Raw genomic sequence first — 26575 nt, 5'->3', positions numbered from 1 at the left:
CTAGCCTAGGCAAAGAGCGAGATTCAGAACGTGACGTCAGCATCTACCGGACCTGGATCACTTCCCCGCTGCTGTGGAAAAATCGGAAGTCACGCCATCTGAGGCTGGGGACCGTCTGCTGGTGAAGGACACACGGGTGCTCACCCCGCTGTTATGGCGATGTCTCTCTTGATTTTTCAAAATAAAAAGTTGGGAAGAAATGTTTGTTCTCATCAGCCTAGCACCAGCGTGCCCCTGCCCCCCAGCACCGGGGGGCCGGGTCCTAGGCCCTGAGCAGCTCCCAACACCACAGGCACTGCAAGGGATGAGGGACCTAGGGGACAATTTTGGGGTCCCTCTGCCTCTACTCTCTGCCCATATAACCAGAGTGACATTCCGAGGCACAGGCTCCCCCTCTAGGCCTCATCCCGCCCCCCACATCCTGGGGCCTCCATCCACACGTGAAAATGAACAGGCAGCCTTTGCTCCGGGTGGGACCTTGCTCAAGGCCCAGAGGTCAGGGCTGGAGGCTGGGCAGGAAGATCACCCCCCACCAGGCAACCGGCCCCCAACCCATGTCCCGGGCACACACCCAACCCCGAGACCCCCTCAAGCTCCTCTCTCTGGTCCCACCCCCAGGCCTTTGCACCTACACCCCCCTGACCCCACTGCAGCCCCTCTGAAGCCCTCTACACTTGGGAATCAGTCTTACAAGGAGCCTGTCTTCCCACAGGCTGTGCAGCAGAGGGTCAGACAGGGCGCCGCCCGGGCCAAGGCAGGGCACAGTGTTAAACACTGAGGTCCACAGGAAGGACTCTGGGGCCCACCAGCCAGCGCTCCGGGCCCAGGCTGCCTGCGAGACCCACACCTCTGCGCCCTGGCTCGCTCACCTGGAAGTGGGACAGACGGCCTCCATATTATGGGGGGCGAGGGGGGAGCACGTAAAGTGCTCGGCACAAGGTCTGGCACCTAGTAGGTCCTCATTAGAAGCACTCTCCCCCTCTATCTTCCCAGCTGGACGCTAAGCCCCCAGAGGCCCAGGCACCCCTCCCAGCATGTCCTGGTGTCACTCTGGGAGCCCAGCCAGTGTCCCGCACACAGGAGGCAGAGAACAAACCCTTGCTGACGCCTCTTCATCACCAGGCCACTTGGCCAGGCTTGGAACACATCCTAAAGCCCGTCTCTCACCACACGCTTACTCTCACAATTACAGCTGGCTCTGGCCAATTTTAAAAATACGCTGCCTGGCCCTGGCCGGGTAGCTCAGTTGGTTGGAGCCTCGTCTTGATACGCCAAGGTTCTGGGTTCCATCCCCAGGCAGGGCACGTACAAGAACCAACCAATGAATGCGTACCTGAGTGGAATAACGAATCGATGTTTCCCCCCCTCTCTCTAAAACCAATAAATACACTTCTAGAAAAAGAAAGAAAACCAGCTTCACCAGGGCACCAAGTTTCTTTGGAAAACAATTAAAACTTTAAAAATAATTAATACAAACGAACCGCCTTTCCCTAGAGGACCCCTGCCTCCGGGCCCGAGGGCCAGGCTCCTCAGGAAACCTGGACTTAATCCAGCTGTGGGCTGCCCTCAAGTGCACGACGGCCTTGTTCCACCTGGCTGGAATGATGGGCAGCTCTGGGTGGGCACCCTGTCTTGGCTACTCGTAGGCTGGGTTACTCCAAACAAGTCACTTAACCCCTCTGATGAGCCTCAGAGTCCTCGTCCCAAGGATGGGGAATAAACTCCTGCCAGGCAGAGCCCTGGAGAGGAGGACAGACAATTCCCAACTGCGAGCAGGCACAGAGCCCGGAGGAGCGAGGGGCTGGGCATCCACCCCACCCCTCCTCCACACTGACCTCCGAGAACCAGGGGCGCAGAGCGGGAGGGGGCCCAGCCCCTGCCTGCTGCCCAGCCTGCACCCCAGATGCCCACCCCCGGAGCAGCTCCCGAGGCTGGTCCCCGCTGCTCCTCCTTCCACACAGCTTTGTCTGCCAGGAACGAACACGAGAGCGGGTCTCTGGAGCCCAGAATAAATGTTAAGTCTGATTCTGATTTCCCCAAAGCAAAATGCCTCTCTCCTGACGACAGCATGGCGCAAACACGGGGGGAGCAGAAAACGGGGCTGGCGGCTCCCACAGGGGCTGGCAGCGGCGGGGGACCCAGGGCAGACTCCCAGCTCTTCTCAGCCTCTTAGGCCACCCAGGCCCTGTTTCCACCTCTAGGGACAAAGGCTATATTGAGGGTCAAGTGTCGTCACATACCCCCCACCCCCCAACCCCATCACAGCTACAGGTTAGCGAGGGGGACTGGGGTTCACTTAAGACAAAAAGACAAACCAGTGGCCATTGGAGCCTGGCCACCAGCTACCCCTTGTCACTAACTCCCTTTCTCTGGACACTTTGACCTCTGACTGTCCCCCTTCTAGAAGGGCTGAGCCCCTTGGACAGCCCCTCCCCGAGCCCTAGTCTCCTTCTTTGCTCAACCTCCAATGCTGGGTTCCTTGAGTCTCTCCACGTGCTCTGGGGGGTGGCATGTGCGCCCTGCGGCCCTCACCCCCAGGCTCCTCTCCAACGGGGCCCCTGCTAGCTCAGCCCCTGTCTATGCCCTCTCAGAAGGCCCGGGCTTCCCCTCACGCCACGGGGACCGAAAGGATGCCTTCCCCGGACCAGACCTCCCTGTCCCGGTCACCATCCTGTGGACACCCCTCTTTGCGCCCTACCAGACAGTCCCACCAACCTGGCTGCCTGGGAAACACAAAAACACCCCTCTATCTAGGGCTCTGCAGAACACCGCCCCCCCCACATGCGTTCCCCACCCAGCAGCCGTCATCCCTCGTTCAGTCCGGTTCCTGTCTTCTCAGCAAATCTTTAAGGAGGGTCAGGACGCACCCTCNGGGACCGAAAGGATGCCTTCCCCGGACCAGACCTCCCTGTCCCGGTCACCATCCTGTGGACACCCCTCTTTGCGCCCTACCAGACAGTCCCACCAACCTGGCTGCCTGGGAAACACAAAAACACCCCTCTATCTAGGGCTCTGCAGAACACCGCCCCCCCCACATGCGTTCCCCACCCAGCAGCCGTCATCCCTCGTTCAGTCCCGTTCCTGTCTTCTCAGCAAATCTTTAAGGAGGTGGGAAGCTGCGGCGGGTCAGGACGCACCCTCCCACCCCAACCTGCCTGCCCGTCCCTCCATCCCTGGGACAGTCACCCCTGCCCCCGCCAGGAGGGGCATGGCATGGTGGTTTCATGGGACCTGGATTCCCAGGGCTGCCATTCCCTGGTTGGGTGATCTGTCACTTCCCCTGCCTGGGCCTCAGTTTCTCCGTCTGTGAAAGAGGAAATGGCTCATCGTCCTGCTGCTCACAGAAGACAGGACCTGGCTGTGCTTCCTGGGAAGGGCTGCACACAGGAGGGGGGTGGGGAAGACGAGAGAGAGAATCGAGTGTCTGAGGACGGGCTTCCCACCCACCTGGTCCTGCCGCACCCAGGAGCCGTCTAGGCCTCCGCGTGGCACAAGCTCCCCAGCCCCAAATCACACCCCCCTCAGCTATAGCAGAGCTGCACATCACAGCCCCTAGGACCACACAACACACTCGGGCAGTTTTCATCAGGCAGGGCCCCCCACCCCCACTCCGGGCTTCCCACCTCGGCCAAGCTGCTTCTGGCAGTCTCCAGGTGCCCAGCCCCGCCCCCCCACGACCACCCTGCAGACAGCGAGTCAAAGACCACGAGCCCCACAGACCCTGTGCCTGGGAACCACCCGCGCACACCAACAAGGGGCGCCGTGGACACAGGAGGGTGTGCTGAGCTGTGGGGCACACAACCTGGGCAGGTCCCAGACGCACTAGCGTGGGGGGACCTTGGACAGTGGCATCAGGCTCATCGGTGACATAGAGCCCTCTGGCAGAGCTGCCAATATCAGATACAACACAAACACGTGTGTGGGGCCTCGGGCCCACGGCCACCGCTGCTGTGATTATTAGTCCAGGCCTCTGCCAGGGTGGGGAGGGAGGGAGGCAGGCGGCCGCCACCCGCCCCGCTCCTGTTTCCCATAAATGCCCAGCTGCAGCAGGGTAGCAGGGCCCCAGGGCTGGCCTGAGTTTCATCAGAAAGGATGCCTGGCCACCTGCCTAGAATGGCCTAGAACTCTCGGGCACTCAGGGCTGAACTACCCCCTCGCACTCCCCTCCTGGCTCCAGGCCCTTCTCCCCACCATGCGGGGAGGGGAAGCAGCGCCTGGCCACCTTCGCCCTCGAACAGACCGTTTCCACCTGGGTTGGCAGGAAAGCAGGGTGGGGCCCTGCCTGCTCCAAACACACAGTCCCGCTCCATGCAGGCATGACCTGAGGACACCGGGCTGCCATCCACATGCCAATCATATGACACCTGGGGGACACTGCATGGCAGCGGGCCCCGCACCAGGTCCTGCATACACGGAACTGCACGGAGCCTCACAGAATTCGGGGGTCACAGGTGGGGCCAGGGCTGGGCCAGCTGAGTCCCCCGACACCTGAGACCTGCTCCTTGCCACCCTCAGCTCGGGCCTGGCTGAGCTGCCCATGGCCGCAGAAGCCACTCTCTCCCCGCTGTAGATTTTGTGCCCACTGTGTGACCTGGGGAACACTCTGCCCCCTCTGAGCCTGGTCTCCTCTTCTATCATTGGGACTGCTGTCAACGAGAGGATGTAGGCCAAAACCACTGGCCCAGCCTGTGACAAGAGCTCGCCATGGAGACACGAGGCCATCTTGATGGCCCTGGGGGCGTCAGAATAACACTTCGGGGCAGCAGGAGAGGCAGCTGACAGGGAAAGTAGCTCAGACAGAGAAGTGCAGGTGTGAGACGCAGCTCCGAGCTGCTCAAATCCCACTCCAAGTCCCCCCAGGGCCCCCCCAAGCCCCAGACGGCTCCATGGCTGAGCTCTCGTGCCGCGCCTCGGCTTCGAGAGGCGGGGCCCCCGCCAGCCCACATTGCCGATGGAGGAACCGAGGCCTCACAGAGGAGGAAGGGGGCAGGGCCCATGGCCATCTGACTCCCGAGCCCGGCCTCAGGAAGCCTTCACCCGGGCAGTGATCACCCCAAGGAAGGGGCCACCCGCTGAGCCCTGAGGCTGTGGTGAGCACTGGGGCCAGGAGACTCGGGCACACCGTCCAGCAGGGAACAGCTGCTCCTGCCCATCAAACAAGCTCAGCAGCGCCTCCCCCCCAGAGCCGCCTCCTCCCAGCACCTTCTTTCTCCTGGACGCTGCGACCCTTCCCACTCAGATGTGCCAGATGCAGCTTGAGTCTTGGAGAGTCTCCCCTCTCGGGCCTCGGTTTGCTCCTCTGACAAACCAACTAGGAGCGCGCACACCAACTGCCTCACGGCAGGTCAAAGTGCTGCTTTCCAGAGCAGGTGCCGGCCGCAGAGCCCCAGGGCAGAGGGCTGGTGTCCCCGGAAGTGGCGGGGGCAGAGTCCCAGGCCACCACCAAAAACGAGGGTTAGTTCTAACCCTCGTGTTCCAGCTGCAACATTTCCACAAAGTTTGCATTCTGCTCCATCATTTACAGCTGTGTTGTACTCCAAAAATATAGTTATAAAATACACTAATTTCAATGACTATTTAAGTTAAAAAATTTTCCCCAAAAAATTCCGGAGGAAAACGCGAGACAATTCACTTCGTCTTGCGGCTTCCAGGGGCAGCAGGATGAAAAGAGCTGGTGCCTACTGACCAGGCAGGCACTGCGAGCCCGCCCTGGGCTCGGCCTCCGCACGCTTTAATCCCGCCCGGTGCCGAAATGCGGCTGTGAGGTGAGGCCTTTGCCTATCCCCATCATACAGATGAGGAAACTGAGGCTGCTGGAGGAGAAGCACCTAACCCAAGGGGGAGCTGGGACCGGAGCCAAGTGTCCGTGTCACCCCATCGTCGGAATGTGGTGTCTGAAACGTCACGCGCAGGCACACTGGGAGCCGGCCGTGTGCATGTCCTGCCGGATTCCTCAACCAAGGGCCGGTTCCCTCAAAGAGGCTTCAAATCTTTGGTTTCTCTGACTCCCCAACAAAGAGTCGCTGGGGCTGGGGAGCAAAGGTCCTCAATATCTGTTCCTCTGCTACCGACTGGCGTCGATGGAGCAACCCGCACCAAGGCGCACGGCCTCCCCCGCGGTCCAGCTGTGTGACGCTGGACACGTCAGTCAACCTCTCTGAGCCTCAATGATAAAACCTCCCTTAGCTACACAGCTACGCATACAGGAAAAGACCAGAAAGAAGCAGGTGAAAGTGTTAGTGACAGTGACCTTGGAGAAGCAACGTGAGTGCCTTTGTCATGGTTGTCTTTCTCCCACTCTGCCCTTCCCCGGGTTGGGGGCTCCACGGGGCAGGATCTGTGTCTGCTTAAGTCTCAGCCATTCCACCAGCATCTAGCACACAGTAGGTGCTCAGTGTGTTTCTCTTCTTGCAGAAGGCACATGCCAGGCTCGTTTTAGGTGGGTAAGAGGCAAGTACACATGGCTACTTTTATTTCCTAAAACTTACCTATTCCTGGTTAATAAATGCCTGTGCCCTGATTAATAAATGCCTGTGTCCTCTCTCTCTCTCTCTCTCTCTCTCTCTCACAGACACACCCCAAGGTAAGGCCCCAAGTTCTGCTCCCTAGTTCAAGCCATCTCCACTGCCAGTCTCTGAACCTTCCAGAACTTGGCAGTGGGTCCTGGAGGAAGTGAACCAAATTTCTGCTTCCTTCGGGACACTGGGGGAGGCCTGGTGTGAGGGACTTGTTCAGGACTCCAGGCGGAGAGCCCCTCAGACAGACCCCGTTAGGCCCAAGTCCACGAACATTTTCCTGAGAGCTGCGGAGACCGAACCCTGTGGGGGGTGGGAGGCACCGGCCCAAGGGGATGGGGCTTTTTCCGAATGGAGTCATTCCTTAGCCCCTGTGTGACCTTAGGAAACTGTATGAACTCTCTGAGCTTCAGTTTCCTCACCTGGAAAATGGGGGTAGGGTAGTAACAACCCCTCCCTTACAGGATGGTTAGAAGGGGCAAACTGGATTTTTCACCCTTTCCTCTATCCAACGATAGCTGAGTGCTCTCAGTGGGCCAGGCCCTGCACTGAGCCCGGGGACCACAGGGGACAACCATGCACTGGACGCAGGAGCTCGCAGATGCGCCCAGACCAGGTGGACTCGCACGGCACCGTGCAATGCCCGCGGTCTGGATGCCCATCCTGGCCCAACACCTGGCCCCAGCCACACTGTGAATGCCGAAAGGACCACAGACCCAGCCGTCTCATCCACCCTGTATCCTGGTGCCTGCCGGGCCAGGCACAGGACAGGTGTTCCACAAATGCTTCCCAAATCAGGGAGAGCAGGGTGGCTGAGGGCCCCGGCTAGTCCTCCTGCCCCCAGCTACACCCGGAGCACTTCGCAGGGCCGCCCCCGGCTGCGCAGCGGGCAGGGAGCGGGGCAGCAGGCTCGCTCCTCTCCTTTGCGGTGGCGGACGGCTGCGTGTGGTTTTAATTAAGATCGTGTTCTGCTCAGGCCCAGCAAGGGCCTCACCTCAGGTGGGCTGGGGACAATAACCACCCAACGTGGCCGTGTGGGCAACTGACGGAGGGAGGCAGGACCACGGGCGAGGGGCACGGGCCCGGAGCCCCACTGAGCTCCTTGTCTGCCCGGCTCGTGCAATGCATATTTGCGAGCAGAAGGGAGGCATTCGCCTTTCCCCCACAGCGCCAAAAATAGCCGCATCTCCCGCCTTTGAACAAGAATCTTTCGGTTCCTACAAAGAGGCAGGAACAGGAGGGGCCTGGGAGGAGGGGCCAGGCTGGCTGGCTGGCTGGCCTGCAGCTGGAACCCCTCCTGGTCTCCCCATTCTCAGAAGGCAACAGGGGTCTGGGGTCCTTGCTCGGCCAGCCCTGCTGAGGGCCAGCCCCCCAGCACCTGACTTCTCAGGGGCCCTGGACACAGCAAACCCTCCCTCCCCCAGCCCAGGAGGCAGGAGACAGAGAGGAGGGACCCAAGATGGATGAGAAGGCAGTGCATTTCCTCGTCAGCTTGTTCGTTTATGTATCTGATCTTTCACTTGTTCCAACCAACTGCACCGACCTCCGTTCTAGGAACTGGGATACGGCAGAGAACCAGGCGATGAGATGCAGCCCCTCCTCACGGTGCTATAGGCAGGTGGGAAGGGGGCGAGTTAAAGGTGTCCTTGCCAGCAGATGGGGAAGGTCACTGTCACCTCCCGTGGAAGGAGCCGTTGGGTGTTGGCACAAGCTGAGTGTGGGTGAGGGTGGGTCCTGCGCTTGGTGGGGGGGAGGGACAAGGCAAATGGGGGCGTCGCCCAGGCCATGGACCTTCACTTGCCCTGGCAGCAAGTCCACTGGAGACATCACCCCCTTGGAGGGGGGAGGCCACCAGGACTCAGAGTTGGGGCTCCAGCCCAGGGTGTGCCCAGCCCTTTGGTCAGTGTTCTCACGCTCACACCGTCCCCAGTCCTGGGAGGCGGGAGGGTCATCTCAGCCCGTTTGACAGATGAAGTGAGGAAGCCCAGGCAAAGGGCTTGGCTGAGACCCCAGAGCTGACGAGAGGGGCAGAGACTCGAACCCAGGCCCGGCCGGTCCCCAGCAGGAGCCCTGGCACTGCACGCCTATCTGACAAGCCACCGTGAAGCTGCACAGGCTCAGAGTAGGCAATGGTCGAAGGCTGGGACATGGAGATGGGTGCACTTGAACCCAGCTCAGTCTGTCTCCAAATCCAGGGCCCCTCTGGTTCCCACAGCAGCTCCCTGGTTTAAAAAGAAAAAAGAGGCCACTTTCTGTCCCCAAAAGGCCAGAGCAGTGGGGAAAACGGAGAAGGCTGGGGGGAGAGACTTGGAGGCCGTTCCCTAGCTGAAAAGTCAAGCCTGAAATAAAAGTGGAAAAGCTATTTCTGCCCTGGGTTAAACATTCCTCAAAACCACATTCCTCCGGCCCTCCCCCTTCTCCCTGGCCAGGGAATCCAAGCTGGTGGCCTGGACGCCCTGCCAGCGTCCTGGGGCCACCTTGTGAGACCGGAAGGCCACAGCCAGCAGCGGCCCCACATCCCTTCCTGGACACCCCCAGCCGGGGCTCACTCGGCAGGGAGCACCTCTGCCCGGATGGCACCTCCAGGGTCCCTGCAGCTGAGAAGAGCCGACCACCCATCTCACAGAGGGTGGGACAGGGCAGGGCGGGTGGGGAACGGAGGCCCAGAGGGGGGCAGCCAAAGGCCCCCAGCATGGCAGGCTAGGGCCAGGCCCCCAAACCCTGACCCCCTGGCAGCTCCCTTGCCCATCAGATTGCAGGTCAGGGGCACCCACGGGTGGGTTCCCGCCCCAGTCAGCCAAGGAGCACAATGGAGCAGCGCGTGGCCGCGCACCCGGGAAAGCCCAAAGCCTTCCCAGGCTGTGCCCTGGCCTGCCCTGCGTGAGTGCCGAGCCGGGCACTGCTGCCAGACCTCCAGATCCTGAGGTCCCATCTGTCACTGTGCGCCTGAACCCCACTGTGCATCTGTGAGGACACTGACACCCCGAAGGCACGGGGCCTCGCCAGGCGTGAGCAGAGCAGGATGGGCCAGGACAACCAGGGGCTGTCGCTCTCCTCGGCCTCCAAGACCCAGCCTGCAGGCTCCCCAGGAGCGGGAAGGGCGCCAACACTTTCTGACGGGCTCACAGGTTGGGAGGATTTGGTGGGGTCAACACCGTGCTGGCACGTGGTCAGCACCCAAGGCTCTGCCTGCATGGGCAGAGGCGGAGAAGCCGCAGAGGTCTGAGTACCGGGCAGCTGCCCACTGCATGCTCCTACTTCTTGCCATGCTTCTGCCACCTTCCCAGAAGGCCTCAGCTCGGCCTCCTCCCCGGAGGAAGCCAAGCCAAGGCTGCCCCGAAACCCTACAGGGATCGGAGCACTTGGGACCCGAGGGGCTGCATGTTCACGGCTGGAAGGATCCACCCACTGTCCAACCTCACAGCCTGCCAGGAACCCAGGGTGCCAGGCCAGTGTCTGCCGTTCCAGCAGCTGCTTGAATGCCTCCTGTGACGGGGCACTCACTACCCTCTGTGGCAGCTCTAAGGTTCCAAGGCCCACAGAGATGGTTTCAAGGCTCACGTGGGAGGTGGGCATGTGATAGGCAGGCCACATCTAGATGGAAATCTGGGCTTGAGCCCTACCTTGTCCCCTGGCTGGGAGGCCAAGGCATGTCCCTGAACCTGCCTGGGCCCCCTTTTCTTCCTCAATGAAACGGGCATGTCCCCCCTCCTCCCAGGTTTGTGGTAAGACAGAGGGGGAACCTGCACTTGGCACACCTGGCACCACGGACCTGCCTGGCAAATGGGAGTCGTCATGACTGCCACTGTTCCCCACGCTATGTCGCCCCTGCCCTAGGGCCACGGTGGCCAGGGCGGAAATGGCAGCCACGTCGTTGGATCCCCGAGCAGGCAGGTCCCGGAGCGATCGGCGTTGTGGCCCGTCTGTGCCTCCCACTCGAGCGCCCACCCCCAACACACGTCTACATTCACACAGAGCTGCACACGTGGTGCTCACGCGCAGGCACAGACGTGCCAGCTCATCCACTCCTGACACATGCCACGACCCCGTCCCTCCCCCTCGGAGCACGCCCACGGGCGCCCACCCACACCAGGCACCCACACTCCCTCACACTCACCCACACACCTCCACAGTGGCTTCTCAGCGCCCCCCACACACGAGGGGCCTCTCACCACCACCCAGGGGCAAACTCCAGCTGCGACGCTCTCCAGCTATGTGCCCTTGGGCCAGCTCTGGCCCTTCTGAACCTCAGTGTCCTCATCTGTAAAATGGGCACCCCACAGGGCTCCTGGGAACAGGGGGGGATGGGATGTATGTGAACTGGGCCTGAATCAGGTGAGTCTTAATGGCAGACTCTCCCCACAGCAACAGCCTCTGGCACTGAGGCCTTGTAGGTGACAGATTCCCCACCACCACAGATGAGCTAGGGGAGCAGCCGGCAGGAGCCACCCAACTTGGAGCCTCACTTCACACACGGCAGCCCCGCTGAGGAGGTATCATCACCCCCAGCTCGCAGATGAGAAAACCAATGCGTGACGAGACTGCGACCTGTTCCGGAGGCCGAGACAGCCACCAGACGCCTGAGCCCAAGCACCCTCCGTCTGGGGGCCCAGGTGCAGCTTCCCCACGCAAGTCTCACTGTCTGGCAACCTGAGCACTGTAGGAGAAGGGGAACTGAGCCCTGAGCCCCGGGGGCACCCGTGACCCTAAAGTCGCTATCTGGGCCACACGTCATTCTGGGAGGGAAGCCCAGGCAGGTGTGTCTCCATCCTCGGACCCCGCAGGTGCGCGGGGTCCTAAAACCCAGCACTGCAGAGCGGGCCCTCCTTCCTGACCACATGAGCCGGGGGCGATGTGGACCAGTGCAGCCGTCAACCGGCCAGGCCAGGCACAGGGGCTGTCTGCAGTAGCCAGTCACTGCCAATGCAGCCGAGGACCTGTGACAGCTCACCCTGGGGCCACCCAAGGCCACGGACCAGTGTCTCCTGACTCTGAAGGCCAGGCAGCCCCTTGGCACTGATGACATGTCGGTCCCTGTGTCCACCCACGGGAAAAGCACTGTCGTCTGTCCCCACCTGACACGTGAGCCACCCAGAGCTCGGGGGTGAGGAGGGGGCCTCCCCAGAGTCACACAGCCGGGAAACCACAAGCTGGCCTTCAAGCCCTCAGCACCGCTGTCCTGCCCCTGGCGGGGAACCTGACCCCAATATCAAGGTACCTGGGCACTGGTCACATCCATTTGTGCGTCTCTACCCTGGTAAAGAGACCTCACCAGGGATGCGCAGAGCGTTTCAGCCTGCAGTGATAATAAAGGGGACAATCTGTTTTTATTTATTTTTTTAATCTGAGAGCAAGAGATATTTAGGACAAGATGAACCACAGCACAAGAAACTTCAACAAAGAAAGCAAGACATCCCCACCTGGACCCCAAAAGCACAGTAGGGGCGCCCCGAGAGGAGGCCCTAAATCTGTTCTTGCCCCACATTTGCCCTGTGACTTGGGAGAGAGATTTCACTTCTCTGGTACCCGGTCTATCCACTTGTGAAACACGGGCGTTGGACCACGTGAGCCCCGGTCTCCTCCAGCCCAAAGATTCTAGGATTCTATGTAGCAGTGATCAAGGAAATGAACGTTGACACAGCGAGCCACTCTGTCCTTCCCATAAAGCTGGCAAGGATGCGGGGAAACAGCAATACCCAGTGCTGGCAAGAAGGCAGGGAACTAGGCGCTCTGCTCGTCCACTTTCTCGGACAATACGACTGGGAACAGACTTCCTGCAGCGCCATGTAACAATGTTTCCATCAGAAGCAATGTTAAGGTGCCCCCAGTCTTCCCCTGGTGATTTCCCCTTGGGGAACTTATCTTTAAGAAGAGATACGTGCAAAGATGCTGGCCCCAACAGGGTTTCCATTATAGAAGCAACACTACTACGCGACGGCAGGGGATTCAATGAAATGCTGCATTCCTATGCCGCACCATTTAAAAATCACTTTTACAAGAGTGGTTAATGGCGCAGGCAGACACTCACAATGGTCAGGTTGCAATAAGCTAGAAAATAAAAAGCATATAATCCCGAGCATCCGAGAAAATGGAACCTGTATATCCAGTCCTGTTTCATCTTCCTCCTGAACACATCCAGAATCTGTCCTTGGCCCCATCCCCACCGACACCCTAATCCCCAGGCCTTGATTATGACCCCCTCTGCCAATCCATTTTCTGGACGATAGGCAAAAACGACCTCCAAACCCCAATCCAGCAGAGACCTCCTCTGTCCATGTCCCCCATCTCGAAAATGTCCAAATCCCTTCCTACGGGACCCTTGGAGGGGGGTGACAGGGCCCCTGCATCTCCCACTGCCCACAACCTCCCCCACAAGGGCTTGGGCCTGGCCTTGGGAGCAGAGGAAGCTGGGTCCAACCCCAAGGTCACGGCCAGGAGAAAGTGCTTTGACCTGGCACTGTGAGATGCAAGGTGCCAGAACTCTCTGGGGTTGCGGTGGGCGCAGAAGGAGCCAGGTCAAGTTTAACATGGAGCTAGCTGGAGGAGGCAGAAGAAGCCAGGACAGGGTGAGTTGGCTTTGTGACCCTGGTGATAATAAAGGGGACAATCAATCCCTGCCCCTCTCTGGTCTCCTGCGCTTCTCTCAACAGGGGTCAGGACATAGACTCACTCGGCCGGTTCTGCTCTGGGGGACAGAGGACTTGCATCTGAAAGCCAGCTGCCACCAGGAGAGGTTAAAGGGTCCCCTCAGAACCAGGCACTATGCTAAACCCTTCACGTGCCTCGAGTCCTCCCCACCTTTGGGGCCACCCTTTCTGCCCCAAGTCCTGGACCTCACAGCACTCCCCCATTTGGATCCCCAAGCCACATGACCAGGTATTGCAGAGGAGCTAAACCAGGCTCAGAGAGGGTGAGTGACCTGCCCAGAGTCACAGAGCCCGAGTGGGACCCAGCCCCATTCCAGGATGTTGAGTCCTGTCCTGAAAACAGACTCGATGTTTCTCGCCCAGCTTGGTGTTAGAGTCTAGCCTCGATCTCTCCTGCTGCTGCTCTGCTTAGCCTCCTGCAGACAGGAAGCAGGCTTCCGCGCCTTACCCCACGCGCATAGGACAGGCAGGGCCGCAGAAGCGGCCCCTCCCCCTCCGGGCCTTGCCCCTCCTGGGCGCCTTACCCCTGACTCACACGGCCTCTCCAACAGGCTGGAAGAAAGTAGGCCAGACCTTGAAAAACGCCCGGCTCTGGGGCCTTCCACACCCCAACGCCACCGTTTGTCCCAAGATGGGTGCCAGGCTCAGCCTCCAGCCAAGGCGCTGTCTCGCCCCCTCTGGTGGAGCAGGGTTGGGGGGAGGGAACGGTGACCAGAGAATATTCCTTATCCTGAGGGAGGGACCTTCAGGGTACCCTTCACAAAGCCCGAGAGACCCTGGAGTTCAGCCAGTGACACCCAGCCACTCTCAACCTGACTCCCGCCCCCAGCAGGGGTCCCCTTCTCCACTGGGGGGTGCAGAGGCCTTAGCTGCCGACTAAGGACAATGCTTGTCGCCTGTACAGGCTGGTTGTGCCAGACACCGTTCTGGGTATCGGGAAAAAGGCCAAAGAGACTCAAGGTTGGCAAGCAAGGTCAAGGCAGAGCCTGGGCCATCCAAGAGCAACGAGGAGGAGCTGACCTCCTTGGGGCCTGGACAGAGGGACCCTAAGGAGTACCATGAGCACCGTGGGGGAAGGATGAGGAAGAGAGGGTGGGTGGGGGTTTATGTCTCTTGGGGAGGCTGCCTGGGGCCCAGAAGCCTTGAACCAGATGCAGCTGGGACAGCAGCAAATGGTATGAACCGCCCCCACCGCTTGGCCCAGTTTTCCAGTCTACCCGGCTGCTGTCCACCCAAGGGCAGGATCACATCTCTCTCTGCGGGTCTCCATCCCCATGCCCAACACACAGAGCGGGCATTCAATGAAAGGCAGGTCAGGGCAGCCTAAAAATGAACAAGAGCCGGGGAAGAGGGGAACCGCGGCAGAAAGAACAAGGAGACCCCGCTGAGATTCGGGCAACCCGAAGAGCCCCGCTTTACGCGGACGCCAGACACAGAGGCCGGGACCAGGGTCGGCGCCCCGTGGACAGATGAACCTCGTCCACAAGACACACCTCGGACCAGTTCAGATGAAGCTGAATTGTGTCGTCAACACGACAATGTCAGTAACGATCACTAACTTGTCTCCTCGCACCCTTGACAAGGGAGTGTCACGCATTTGGGTGGCTCCCAACCCTCTGCCACTTCTGAGGCTGGCTGTATCCTGTTGACCCTCACTTCCCCTCGGGGTCCGGCACCAGGAGCTTGCCTGTTCTGCCGACGAGGAAACCACGGCTCGGTTAAGTGAAGGGCCAGCCTTTCCCACAGGCCAGGCACGAAGGTCTCGCCTACGAGTTGGGAGGAAGTGGGCCCGACCCCCAGAGAAGGTGCTTTTGAGCCACACTGGCTGCTGCTCTGAGTCCCAGCTGGGCGGGGACCCCACCTCTCTGGAACCTCCTGCTGCTCCTGGACGTGACCATGCCGGGAAGGGGCAGGACTGGGGTGCAAGGCACGGACGACTTACAGCATCTTATCTGCAGAGGAAAAAACCTCCCAGGCAGCTCGAAGCCCAAGAGGCAGAGGGCTGCGGCCAAGCGGGATCCAGGAGTGTCTAGCAAGGGCCCCACAGCCGGGGCTTTTAGAGCGTCCCCTGCTGGCTCACACACGGACCAGTGGGAGGGCACTTCCCTGGGGGGCAGGAGGTCCACCACCAGGGACGAGGACAGCGGCCAGGACTGAGTCAGGAGATGCCCTCCAGCTGCTCGGCAGCCAGCCACATGGGGCCCCACGTGAGCCCTGGATACCAGGGGACGCTTCCATCCTCCAGGACCCCTGAACCAGTTGTGGGTCTTCCCCTGTGGCTCCTAGGAACCAAGAGATACAGGACAAACCCCTGTCAGGGACCCAAATTTCTGGGTGCAGACCAAACCTGCAGAATCAGAAGTCTGGGAGCGCCACCTGACCCAGGCACCCCGGCACGGAGCAAGCCCTCAGGGGGACTCTGACATGCGGACTCCTTGCACGCTCCTCTCCTGACCCCCCTCCATTCACACACAGTCCCCTGAACAAGGAGCAGGGGGCTCCACTCCCCACCAGCAGGAAGCCCACCTGGGGCCTTAGAACAAGCTGGACGCTGCCTCTGCTCTTTCGGCTGGGACTTCTCATTGAACAGCTACCTGTGGACCTGGCCAGTGCCAACACAGCCATACAGCCAGGGCCCACACTGAGGGAGCTGACATCAGCAAGGGACACACAGGCGGCAGAGAAGTCCCCACCACATCACCCCTAATAAGGGCGCTAGAAAAGAACCCGGCTAACTTGCTCCCTGATAGAAACTGTTCCACGTCTCCAAAGACCTTTAAAAATAGCCCCGGCCCAGCACCACCAGACTGGCTCCTCACAGGGTCTTGTGGACTCGACTTCTCCCAGAATGGACCGATCTGTCTGGAGAGAGGGGGGTGGACCAAATGCCTGCCAAGGCCCCTTCCCAGCCAGAAGCCACCGCAGTGGCTCAGAGCAGAAACCGAAAAGGGACGCACAGAAGAAAAGCCCCCCTTACTTCTCAGCGTGAGCTCTGAGACATAACTTTGGAGACAGACAGACCTGCGTTCAAGTCCTGACACCACCTAGTGACTGGCTGGGGCATCCGGGCAGGCTGTTTACCTGCATGAGCCTTGGTGTCCCCATCTGTAGAAGGTGACAGAAACAGCGCTCCCCTTGCCCAGGGCTGTTAGCACATCAGGGCTGCTGATGTGCTAACCACCCAGAGCTCGGCATGTGCTGTGCCCAGTAAGCAGAAAACCTGGTTTCCTCCTGCTCATAGGTGGCTCGCCTGCTCCACCATGATGGAGGCCCCCGCCCCCCGCCCCGTGCAACCCAAGCCCACATCTCCCGGCGAAGCCCACCACGCCCTCTGCCTGCTTGGGCACAGGAGCCTGGGAAGTACCCCTGCAGCCTGCCTGCTGACAGCTATGGGCCACATCTGGACAGAGCCCGGAGGAAGACCCAGAAAACCTCATAGAACAGCAGGCAAGCTGGGAAGCCCCCCACCCCACCCTTGGATAGAGGATAAGAGCAGCAAGGAAGGAGCCCCTGGCCCTGGCTCAGAGCCTCCCCACTTGAGGAGCAGCTCCCAGGGTTACGAGCTCCTTGCTGCAGAATTCCACGGGGGAAGGGCTCTCAGCAGCCCAGCGCCCACTCAGGGAAGCCCCCTTCACTCCAAGCACACAGAGGCGAGGGGCACAGAGCGGAAGCCTGGGCTCGGACAGACCTGCCACTGTGCCCGGAAGACCTGGGGAGTGTGTGTGCATAGAGCAGGCAGGGAGCAGGGGTTGTGCAATGCACCAGTGGAACCTGCCTCCCAAGCCTCCATCATCTCGTGGGGTTGGCAGTCCGTCGGCTGACCCAGGGAGGATGCCGAGGGCCTGGGCTCCGAATTCCAGCCCAAGGCGAGGGCCACGGCCCCCTTAAAGTCAGACATACAGGCAGAGGCCCTATCAGAGGATGGGCTGTCCTCCGTCCCATCCCTCAAAAGGAAAACGGGTGGGTCCGTGCCTTCAACCCCAGCCAGCCAGAGCATCTCCCAAGAGGCTGCAGGGAAGAGAGAAGCATGGTGTGGAGAGGCTGGAGGTGCGAGGGGGCTGTGGAGTCGGGACGAGGGGAGACACACTGGGGCAGATCCAGAGAAGGCTGATGCTGACAGACCCTCCTCTTGGGGACGACCCCCAGAAGGTTAAATGATGAGGCCAGCCAGGTCACCCACCGTAAACCCATTTCCCAGTTTGGCATATGGAGATAGAAGGGAGGAGACTGATGTCGGAGCCAAAGAAGTCAGCCTGCAAATACAACACGGCGCCGCGGACCCTAAGCCGCCCCCGCTGCCACGAGTCTCTGACAAGCCGCGCCGCCGCCGCCACCACCGCCCAACACACAGGATCAGGGCCTGGGAGGGGGCGACAGGCCAACCCCGCAGCAGCAGCGGCGGCGGCGGCGGCGGCGGCAGCAGTGGCATCGTGATGCATGAATCACCCGCCTCGCCACGCTTGTGCCAGTCGGCTCCCCGCAGCCGGAACCGCCTCGCCACTGGGCGCCCCCTGCCGGGACCACCGCCCCGGCCCGCGCACGCCCCTGCCCTTGCCCTTGCCCACCGCTGCGGAGAGGGGGCTGCGGGTGGGTGAGGGCCTTCCCTCTCGGCCAGGGGGTGGCCCCGCGCACCCTGACGGGCGACACACGGCCGGGCGTGGGGCGCTGGATGCCCTAGAACAAAAGGGCCAGGTGTGCGGCTGGGGCCGCAGCCCGGGGCTTCCGAGGGGCCGGGGCAAAGGCAGGGCAGGGAACGACCGAGGGAGGGCCGCGGCGCAGCGGCGCGGAGAGCGGTCCAGAGCAGGGACGGAGGGTCTGGGGGAGACGGGGCTGGGGGGAGGGGCGGGGCGGGGGTCCCGGGCGCGCACTCACAGTAGGTCTTCCTGGTCAGCTCCTCCACAACTTCGGGCTTCAACTTGCTGTTGGATTTCCCCATCCTNGCGGCTGGCGGCGCCTGGGCCGCCCTGAGCGCGGCGCGGGGCCCGGGACGCGGGGCAGCCGCTGGGCAGGCCCAGCGGTCAGCCGCCGCCCTCTCTGAGCGCCGCGGCGCGAGCTGCGCTGGGCTGGGCGCCGGCGCGGCCGCGTTGTTGCCGGGTCGTCCCTGGTTACTGGGCTCCGCGGCACATGCTCGCTGCTGCGCTCTCTGCGCCGCCGCCCCTGCGCTCCCCGCCTCCCGCCTCCCGCCCGCACCAGCGCGCCAGGGGTGGACCCGTAGCCGCCACTCATCGCCCGGCGCCACCTCCCGCCCCGCACCCGCCCCACCAGGACTGCGCCTGCGGAACCTCGGCCCCGTGAGCACAGAGCCGAGGCGGCCGAGGGGCTCCCCCTTGCCTCATCGCGTCCCAGGGCCGAAGCGGAGGTCATCCCTCCACCCGCCTTGGATCGGTCTGGGGCGCTCCAGAGGGCACCCCCACACACACACACGCACCAAGGAGCGGGACCGGCCCTGAAGATCTGACCTGAATGAAACCAAGTGTCTGTCGGGCGAAATTCATTCATTCGACACGGATTAGTGGGGCGCCGGGGACACAGCAGTGAACAGGACAGGCGAACGGGGGTGGGGGGGGGCAGTCACTGCTATTCAGGATGTCACAGATTATGGTGGGGACACCTACCACGGCCTGAGGGAAGGTGACCTCCAAGTTTCGGAGGAGGGAGGTGGGTGGTTGGGAAAGTGACCCAGGCCCAGAAACCTGGTGGAGGGAAGGAGGCCTGAGCCCAGAGGGAGACTTTTCCCTGCAGGGGCAGGGCAGGCGGGATCTGAGGCCAGAGAGGAGGGGGAGGGCCAGGGGGAGGGCCTACCCCTCCCCAAGGAGCTGGGCCTCTGGAATTTCAGATGGGAGGTGCCAGGGTCAGACCTGCCTTCTCTGCTTCTCTGGCCTCCCCGTGGCGTGTGCACCAGGCAGCAGGCATTGGGCAGGAGTTGAGGCCCGGCCCCACCTGGATGCTCCGAGGCTGGGGGTTAGGGGAGGTCGGGCGAGGGGAGGAGCCTGCCCAGCCACCCCTGGCCACAATCTGTGCTTTGGGACTCTGCCTACCCCACTCCCAGCTTCGTTGTATCCCTGGCAGCCGCCGCAGACTTAGCAGTGTTGTTCCTGTGCTTCTGTGGCCCCTCCTCTAGAACAGCAGCCCCCACGTTCAGGGTGCTCGCCTGGTTCGCAGTTGTGTCTCCAGCACCCACACGGCACCGGACTTGAGGTGGCCACTCTACAGACCTCATGAGAATGAGGAAGGAAGGAAGGCAGGACGGTGGGGGGGGTGGGGGCTTGAGAGGGTGGACTGTGGTAAGGTGCAGACAGGGTCTCTCTCTCCAGTTCAGACCTCGGGGTTCAGGGAGCACAGAGGAGCTGTGCCGAGAGTGGTTGGTTCTGGGCCCCCAAACACCACTCGCACCCCCACGCAGCCTCCCTTCTAGCTCTGCCCCCCCCAGGGGCCCGCTGGTGAGGGAGCACCTACTGTCCAGCCAGCACTGATTCTAGGGGAGAAGTTGGGGCGGAGAGGGCACCGGCCCCAAGAACTGGCGCTGGGTCCCAGCTGGAGGGACCCTGCTTCCATTTGGGAACAGGTTTCCCAATTGCGGGGCCACTGGCTCAGAATGGACACCAGTGGGGGACCCACGGTGAGGGGCTCCGAGTTGGCCAGGCCAGCCTGTGCATCCTGCCTGGGAGGCCTGGAGTGTGCGTGGGGACCCGTCAGGACGACAGTGGAAGCATTAGAGACCTACAGAAACCCAGGCGCTCCTGAGCGTGCCCCGCCCCCTGCCCAGGTGCCAGGCACTGCCATGACCAAGGTGGTCCTCATCCTTGGGCAGTTCACAAACCTCCCCCTCCCCCTCGGCCTGCCTCACACTGGTGACAAACTCCACACGGGGAGCGGAGAGGGCACTGGGGGACCAGGCACAGGGACACCTGTTGGAGGGAGTCAGGGAGGTTCCTGGAGGCTGACATGGGGGTTACAGCTTATCCAGGGGAGGGCGACATAACAGTAAACAAAATGCATGAGTCGGTATAGAATGTCAGAGGTGAGAACATGAAAGTAAGGCCGGGGAGGAGGGGGAAGGGCGGGCAGGAGAGGCTCCCTGAGAAGGGGCTGTTTGAAGCAGGCCCCGAAGAAGAGGGGGTCTGTGGAAGGCTCCCTCGGGCCGCCTTCTCTCCCGCCTCCCCTCCCGGCCCCTCTGGGCAACAGCCAGACCTGCCAGGCCCTGCAGGAAATCTCCACACCCGCACACACATGGCCACAAAACGTGAGACCCGTGGGCTGTCAGCATAAAATGCACACCGGACTCCGAAGCATTGTACACAACAGAGAGAATAAAATGTAGCTCATTCATATTTTTTAAAGATATGATTATGCCCTGGCTGGTGTGGCTCAGTGGGTTGAGTGCTGGCCTGAGAGCCAGGGGGGTCCCCAGTTCGATTCCTGGTCGAGTCGTGTGCCTGGGTTGCGGGTCAGGTCCCCAGTCGGGGCGTGCGGAAGGCAGCCACACATTGATATTTCTCTCCCTCTCTTTCTCCCTCCCTTCCCTCTCTCTAGAAATAAATAAATAAAATCTCTTTTAAAAATATGATTATATATTACACTGACGGGTTTTGATATAGATGGACTATATTATTAAAACATATTCCACTCGTTTCTCTTAATCTTTTTTTCCTTTAATATTTTTAAGTGCCCACTGAAAACTTCAAGCGACACATGCGGCTCGAGTGGTACTTCCGATGGACAGCACTGTCTTGGACAAGTTTTAAGTCTCCTTTTAAACCGCACCTCCGTGGAGCCTTCCTGGATCCCTGAAGTGAGCTCGCGGCCCAGCGTTCGCATCTACCTACGGAGCACCTGCTCCCAGGGTTCTGCAGGATTTTGTGTGATTTAAGGACTTCCTCAGACAGGCTCCCTTAGGTCACATAGGGAACAGGGGCATGTCCAGGGTAGAGTCAGCAGTTAGAGGTGAGGTGGGGAGGGTGCTGGCCCAGTGGGGGGGGTGGGAGAGCAGCAGGCACCCCACTGACCCCCCCCCATGGAGCACAAAGCTCAGTCTGGGTGCTGCCCTCATGTATCATGTGGCTTTCGGCACATCACCTCCCATCTTCTCGCGGGGAAGGTTTATAAGATAGAAATGCTTTGCACAAGCACGTGGCAGAGTTGCCATCCTTGACCTGTGAAGACATTTCTCAGGCCCTAAGAGAAGACGAGCCCTCCGTCGAAGGCTGGGGAGAGAACCTGAACAGGTAACACAACAGCAAATGCCAGCCGCCCGTCCGCAGGAGGGACGTCCCTTACAAGTCAGGGAAGCCCAAATGAACCGGGGCGGGGGGCGGGGGGGCGGGAATCAGAGTTAACGGTAACACCCAGTATTGGTAAAGGAGTGAAAAAGCGAGGCCTCCAGGCGGCCGGGCGGGTGCTGTTGGGACAGCCTTTCTGAGGGCCAGGTTGGCAACAAATGGCCATATTCCCTGACTCAGCAATTCCAGGTCTAGGAAGCCACCCTAAGCCCACAACCATCGGAGACCTGGACGAATGGCAAGGCTCGGCGATGCGACTCCAGCACCGTTTAAAACAACGATGAAAACGTGGAATCGACCTCCACGTCCAAAACGAGGGGCGAGTCTTCTGTGCCACGGCGTCCTGGATGACAGGACGAAACTCTGGCACGCTGGGAACCCACTCACACGGCGCAGGTCTGCCCACCGCGCGTGGGGCTCAGACAGCTTTCCGAGACCTGCAGAATCATCCCAACTGTGTGAGGGCTGGGGGCGGGGCGAATCTGTGTACGTCACTACGTATTTTCATTGTCGGTTTTTAAACAATTTTTTGAAATTTATTTTTAGAGGGGAGAGAGAAATATCGATGTGTGGGAGATGCGTAGATTCAAGTTCATTACATTCGAGCTCACTTCCTGTGTGACCTGGTTCCTAATAGGCCCAGACCAGTACTGGTCTGGGGACCACAGTCTGGGGACCCCTGGTGTAAAGAGCCCTAAACTAAACCCGGAGTGTGAGCGCCAGCAGAAGCACGAGTCCTGGCTGTGGGACCTGGGGTCACATGTGTGGCCTCTGAGCCTCAGTTTCCTCATTTGTAAGTCAGAACCTCTGCGTGCTGGGGAGCCCACTGCCTCGCGGGACTATTTACGGGCCTTGAAATGGGCTCCCCCAGCGAAGAAGGTGTGGTCAATACATGGAGCAGCTGAGTGAGTGGATTTATGAGTGAGAAACAGGTGCAAAGCCCATCTGGGCTGGGAATCAGTCATCCGTCCTCGGTTCTCTCCAGCGCCCTGGAATCGAAAGGATCTCTTGCTCCTGGGCCCGTAGCCACCATGCTGCTGGACCACCATGAGCAGCAGGGCTCTGGTCCCCGCTGTCCCTCACTGCCCCGTGAGCTTTGGGGGAGGCATGCTGCCTTTGAACCTCACCTTCCTCAGTGAAGCTGTCGTGGGGTCTAAGGTGAGGAGTGGGCTGCCGGCCACATGCCTCTGTCCCGGCTGGGGACAAGGCGAGCTGAGCTCAGTGTCCCCTGAGGGCAAAGGGGAACGGCTCTTCTCTTTAAAGCTTGCCTGTCACGTCCAACCCCACTAAGGGTTCTTTCCTGGGTCTAAGGGAGGGCCAGGAAATCCTTGCTTGCCCCTGCGCCAGCTGAAGCAAAAGGGGGCCTCGCCAGAAGGGCAGGAGACAAGCCTCGTGCCAGCACCAGGGCGGGGGCGCCCCGGGAGAGGCCAGGCTCCCTCTGTCCCTGGGCTGCCTGCAGCAGACTCCACAGCGTGTGTGGAGCGTGCTCGTGGGCACCTGGAGCCGCCGGAGGGTCCTGACCTGGCAATTTCCAGGACGTGGGCTCTACCACCGAGACAAAAAGAGCCCTGTCTTCAGGCTGCAGGACCTTGCACCACAGTCCCCCTCCTCTGCAGCCCTCTGCCCAAAACCCACCCTGCCGGACTGCCCGATGGGCCACACTGGGGCCTGGGATGGTGCTGGCGGGCTGGGCGCGTGGCTTGCCAGGCAGTTCCTCTAAGGAAGAGCCCGCTGCAGGAGGAGGAGTCTCCCTCAGAGGGCTCTTAAGGATTGTATTTATTTATTTAAAGAGAGGGAAAGAGAGGGAGAGAAACATTAGTGTGGGGTTGCCTCTCGTGTACCCCCAACTGGGGACCTGGCCTGCAACCCAGGCATGTGTTCTGACTGGGAATCGAACCGGCAACCCTTTGGTTTGCAGGCTGATGCTCAGTCCACTGAGCTGCACCAGCCAGGGCAGTGGTGCTTTTTCCAGAACAATGGGGAATGAATGGTGGGGGTGGGGACAAAATTGAGTAAGTACCCAGGACCCGGTCTCTCTGAGGCTGTTTGTTTCTGTAGGCGGCTCCCCGGTGCCCCCAACCCAGCCAAGGTCTTCCATCCCCGCCAGTTCACCTGCCCACCAGGTGAGCCCCAGCCCAGTTCTGGGAGAGCATCTGATTGGCCCTCAGGAGTGGGATGTTTGCCCTGGTCCAACCAGCCCTGGCCAACGAGGGTCAGGACACATAGCTTCAGAAGTCCCCCTTCAGGGAGGGGACTAAAGAGACACCCCAAATACCCGTGACCACAGGGCTCCGGAGGCCTCAGAACTGGGAGCCAGTGCTGTGGAGATCACGGCGGGGGGGGGGGGGGGGGCGGGGGAGCAGGGGGGGCGGACCGACGGGGTTTCCTGTGAAGGGAGGATGCTGTGTCCACTGGCTGCTGCTGGGTGTGTGGTGCACCCCCGGGGGTCCAGCTGAGCTGCGCTCAGAGCAGGAGCAGGGAAGAGGGCAGCTCTTCTGGGGACCAAGCCCTGTGGCCAGCCCACCCACACCAGGTGCTCGGGAGCTGCCCCACACGGGGCCTGCTGCAGCCCACGGGCAGGCTGGCCACAGTTTCCTAGCCAGGCCCAGCCCCCCGCCTTCCTGGGGAGGCCAGAGCCAGAGTCCAGGTACAGACGCGCTGGGCAGACCCAGGGGCAGCTCCCGGCTCCCCTGCAGGCCTGGCCCTGCTCTCCCACCCCCCACGTCAGTCCTCTCTGGGCCAACCCAGGGCCCCGTGTGGGCAGGGCTGCCTGTGTCTCGCCCCTGGCACCTGCCCGGGGCCCAACTCGGAGTGGAAGCTTGGAGAACGCCGATGGTGGGTAGGCGGGACTGTCCACCCCCTAAACCCCTCTTCTTGAGGGACACGAAGGCCACCCATCTTCTAGAGGTCAGCTACACGCTCAGTCCAACCCTGGCCAGGCCCCGGCCTGGGCTCCGAGCCCACTGACTTGCAGTGAAACACAGGCTGTGGCAGGGAAGGGAGCGGCCCCAGCCCCAGCCCCAGGCCCACGAGGCCCCCAGCCCATGGCAGCTCCCCAGGCTGGAGGCAGAAAGGGTAGGAGTGGCCTAGAGGGTCCCTGAACGTTGGCCTCTCTCACCCTCCTGCCCACCCAGCTCTCCTGCCCCTCGTGACCGTCCCCAGACTCCACTTGAAAGAAGCCTGCCAACGCCAAGCTGACTGCAGGGCCCTGGCAGCCCCTGGGTGCCACTTGGGGGCCCCTCAGCAGGGCCTGGGGAAAAGAACATACTCGAGGGACAGGGAGCTGTGGCTTTTGTCTCCTTCTCAACGGGAAGGGGCTTGGGGGTGACCTGAGGGCCGGTCCTCACCAGCCTGTCTCGGAGGGCGAAGCCGGCTCTTAGCCCAGACGCCTGTGGGGGCCAGTGCAGACGGTGAGCCAGGGAGGCCCTTTGCCGCCTCAGTGGCCCGTTTCCCAGCAGGCGCCTTGGGAGGGCTAAACACGGCCTGGTTAATAATCCCAAGTCACGGGCAGGCTCAGGAGCGTGGGGTGCTCCTATTGAGAGCGGTTCATAGGCACCTGGAGAGACTCACGTGAAGGTGAAATGTGGCTGAAAACCAATGGGCCCCCTACTGATGGGTTTCATGAGGCCTGGATGGCAAAAGGGAAGGAGCCACGGTTGGGCCCACCCATAAGGAGGGTGGGCACAGGGGCCCCTGTGTGAGTTCTAGGTGGGGAGAGTGAGCTCTTTCGCAAAAGCAACGAAGTCAATGTTACCCCAAGCTCAGCCCTGGGAGATTGGTTACTTCCAACCAAGCCCCATAGCGCTGGGTGGAGAGGGCCCAGCACACTGAGCCAGGTCCGGCGCCTGCTGTGTGGCCTCGGGCAGGCCGGTTGCCTGGGGCCTCACCTTGGACACTCACCTGCGGAGCAAGGTGGAAGGACGAGCTCACCGGGGACACTGCCAGTGTGGTCCCTCTCATGCTCCCAGTGTTGGGGGGGTCACAGCACCCCCTCTCAACAGGTTGCTGAAATCACACATGGATGCCTCCCCTTGGGACACTGATGATGAATGATGTCATTAGCAGTCTCAGGAAGAACACTGCGTTAGATCATTCCCCTGACCTGTGACTGCTCTTCGACCTCCATTGCTACCTACCCTCTTCTCATCTTCTGGGGAGCCTTCGGGGACCCTCCAGGGAGACTGGAAAGGCCCCTCTGGAATCCCTGATGCCTCGTGCTTCTCTTCTGCCTGAGGGTTTATCCGCTGACACATTGTATAGTAGCAGGAAACCTGACCCAAGCTGGCTAAAGTGAGAAGGGGAACTTGTTGGGTAATGTAACCCAAGAGTCTGGCAGTCTGCTTTCAGGCAAGGCTTGATCCAGGTGCGCAGACTGTGAGAGGACCTGGATTTCCTCTCTCTGTTTCTAACTCTGCTTCCTCGGCATTGGGGCCATTCTCGGGAAGGCTGTCCAACCTGGCTGCAAGCAGCAGCTCAGGGCTTCCCACTTGGTGTTCACATCTTGCTAAAAACGACCCACTTCCTCCCCACTCCCACCTTGCCGACCAAGACTCCAAGACCATGTCTCACTGGCCTCGAGAGCCTGAAGGTGTCATATGTTTATTCTTGAACCAATCAATGTAGGGACGTAGGGAGACAAAGATATGCTGATCAGCTCAAGCCAATCAAGGCTCAAGCCAAGAGCTAAGAGTGCGGGGTCAGCCTCACCCAAACCACAAGGCTGAGAAACCTGAGGTCCAGGAGGATAGAGAAGACTGGATGGAAGCCGGAGAGGCATGGCCATCTCCCCCACCTCACTCCCTTGTCCCACGATCATCAGTGTGCCAGGCTGGTGCAGTCCCACCACCTGACTTCCCGAATGGTGTTGAGCATGGTCTTTGCGTGTGCTTGCGGCCGTCTGTGTATCTTCTTTGTAAAAACCTATTCAGGTGCCGAGACCATTTCGTGGGGAAGGACAGTTTTATCAACCAATCGTGCTAAGAAAACCGGATATCTATGTGCAAAAGAGGGAAGTTACCCTTACCTCACACTATAGAGAACAATCAACTCAAAACGGATCAAAGATCTAATCTAGAAGCTCAAATGCTTACAAAAAAAAAAACAAACAGAGAAAAAGCTTATCAACATTGGATTT

At 60.7% G+C, this 26575-nt stretch overlaps 1 protein-coding gene across 2 annotated transcripts in view; it reads right to left on the bottom strand.

Annotated features, from left to right (window-relative positions):
• Positions 1–24477, bottom strand: part of NCS1 (neuronal calcium sensor 1) — a 48389-nt gene extending 23912 nt beyond the window's left edge. Inside the window, exons 1-2 of one of the 2 annotated variants that reach the window (XM_037036655.1) lie at positions 24444–24477; positions 18035–18103 (exon numbers count right to left, since the gene is read on the bottom strand). In XM_037036655.1, coding sequence (XP_036892550.1) covers positions 18035–18098 — 64 coding nt within the window. In that variant the 5' untranslated portion in view covers positions 18099–18103; positions 24444–24477. Of the gene's footprint in view, positions 1–18034; positions 18281–24443 lie in introns of those variants that run through there. The other variant, XM_037036656.1, reaches the window with a different exon arrangement.
• Positions 24478–26575: the final 2098 nt, after the last annotated feature.

This window comes from Sturnira hondurensis, unplaced genomic scaffold (genome assembly GCF_014824575.4).
Source record: "Sturnira hondurensis isolate 20B ecotype Veracruz unplaced genomic scaffold, ASM1482457v3 Scaffold0022908, whole genome shotgun sequence".
NCBI lineage: Eukaryota > Metazoa > Chordata > Mammalia > Chiroptera > Phyllostomidae > Sturnira > Sturnira hondurensis.
The sequence above is the reverse complement of the archived record's forward strand: the minus strand, read 5'-3'. Positions and strand labels throughout refer to the sequence as shown.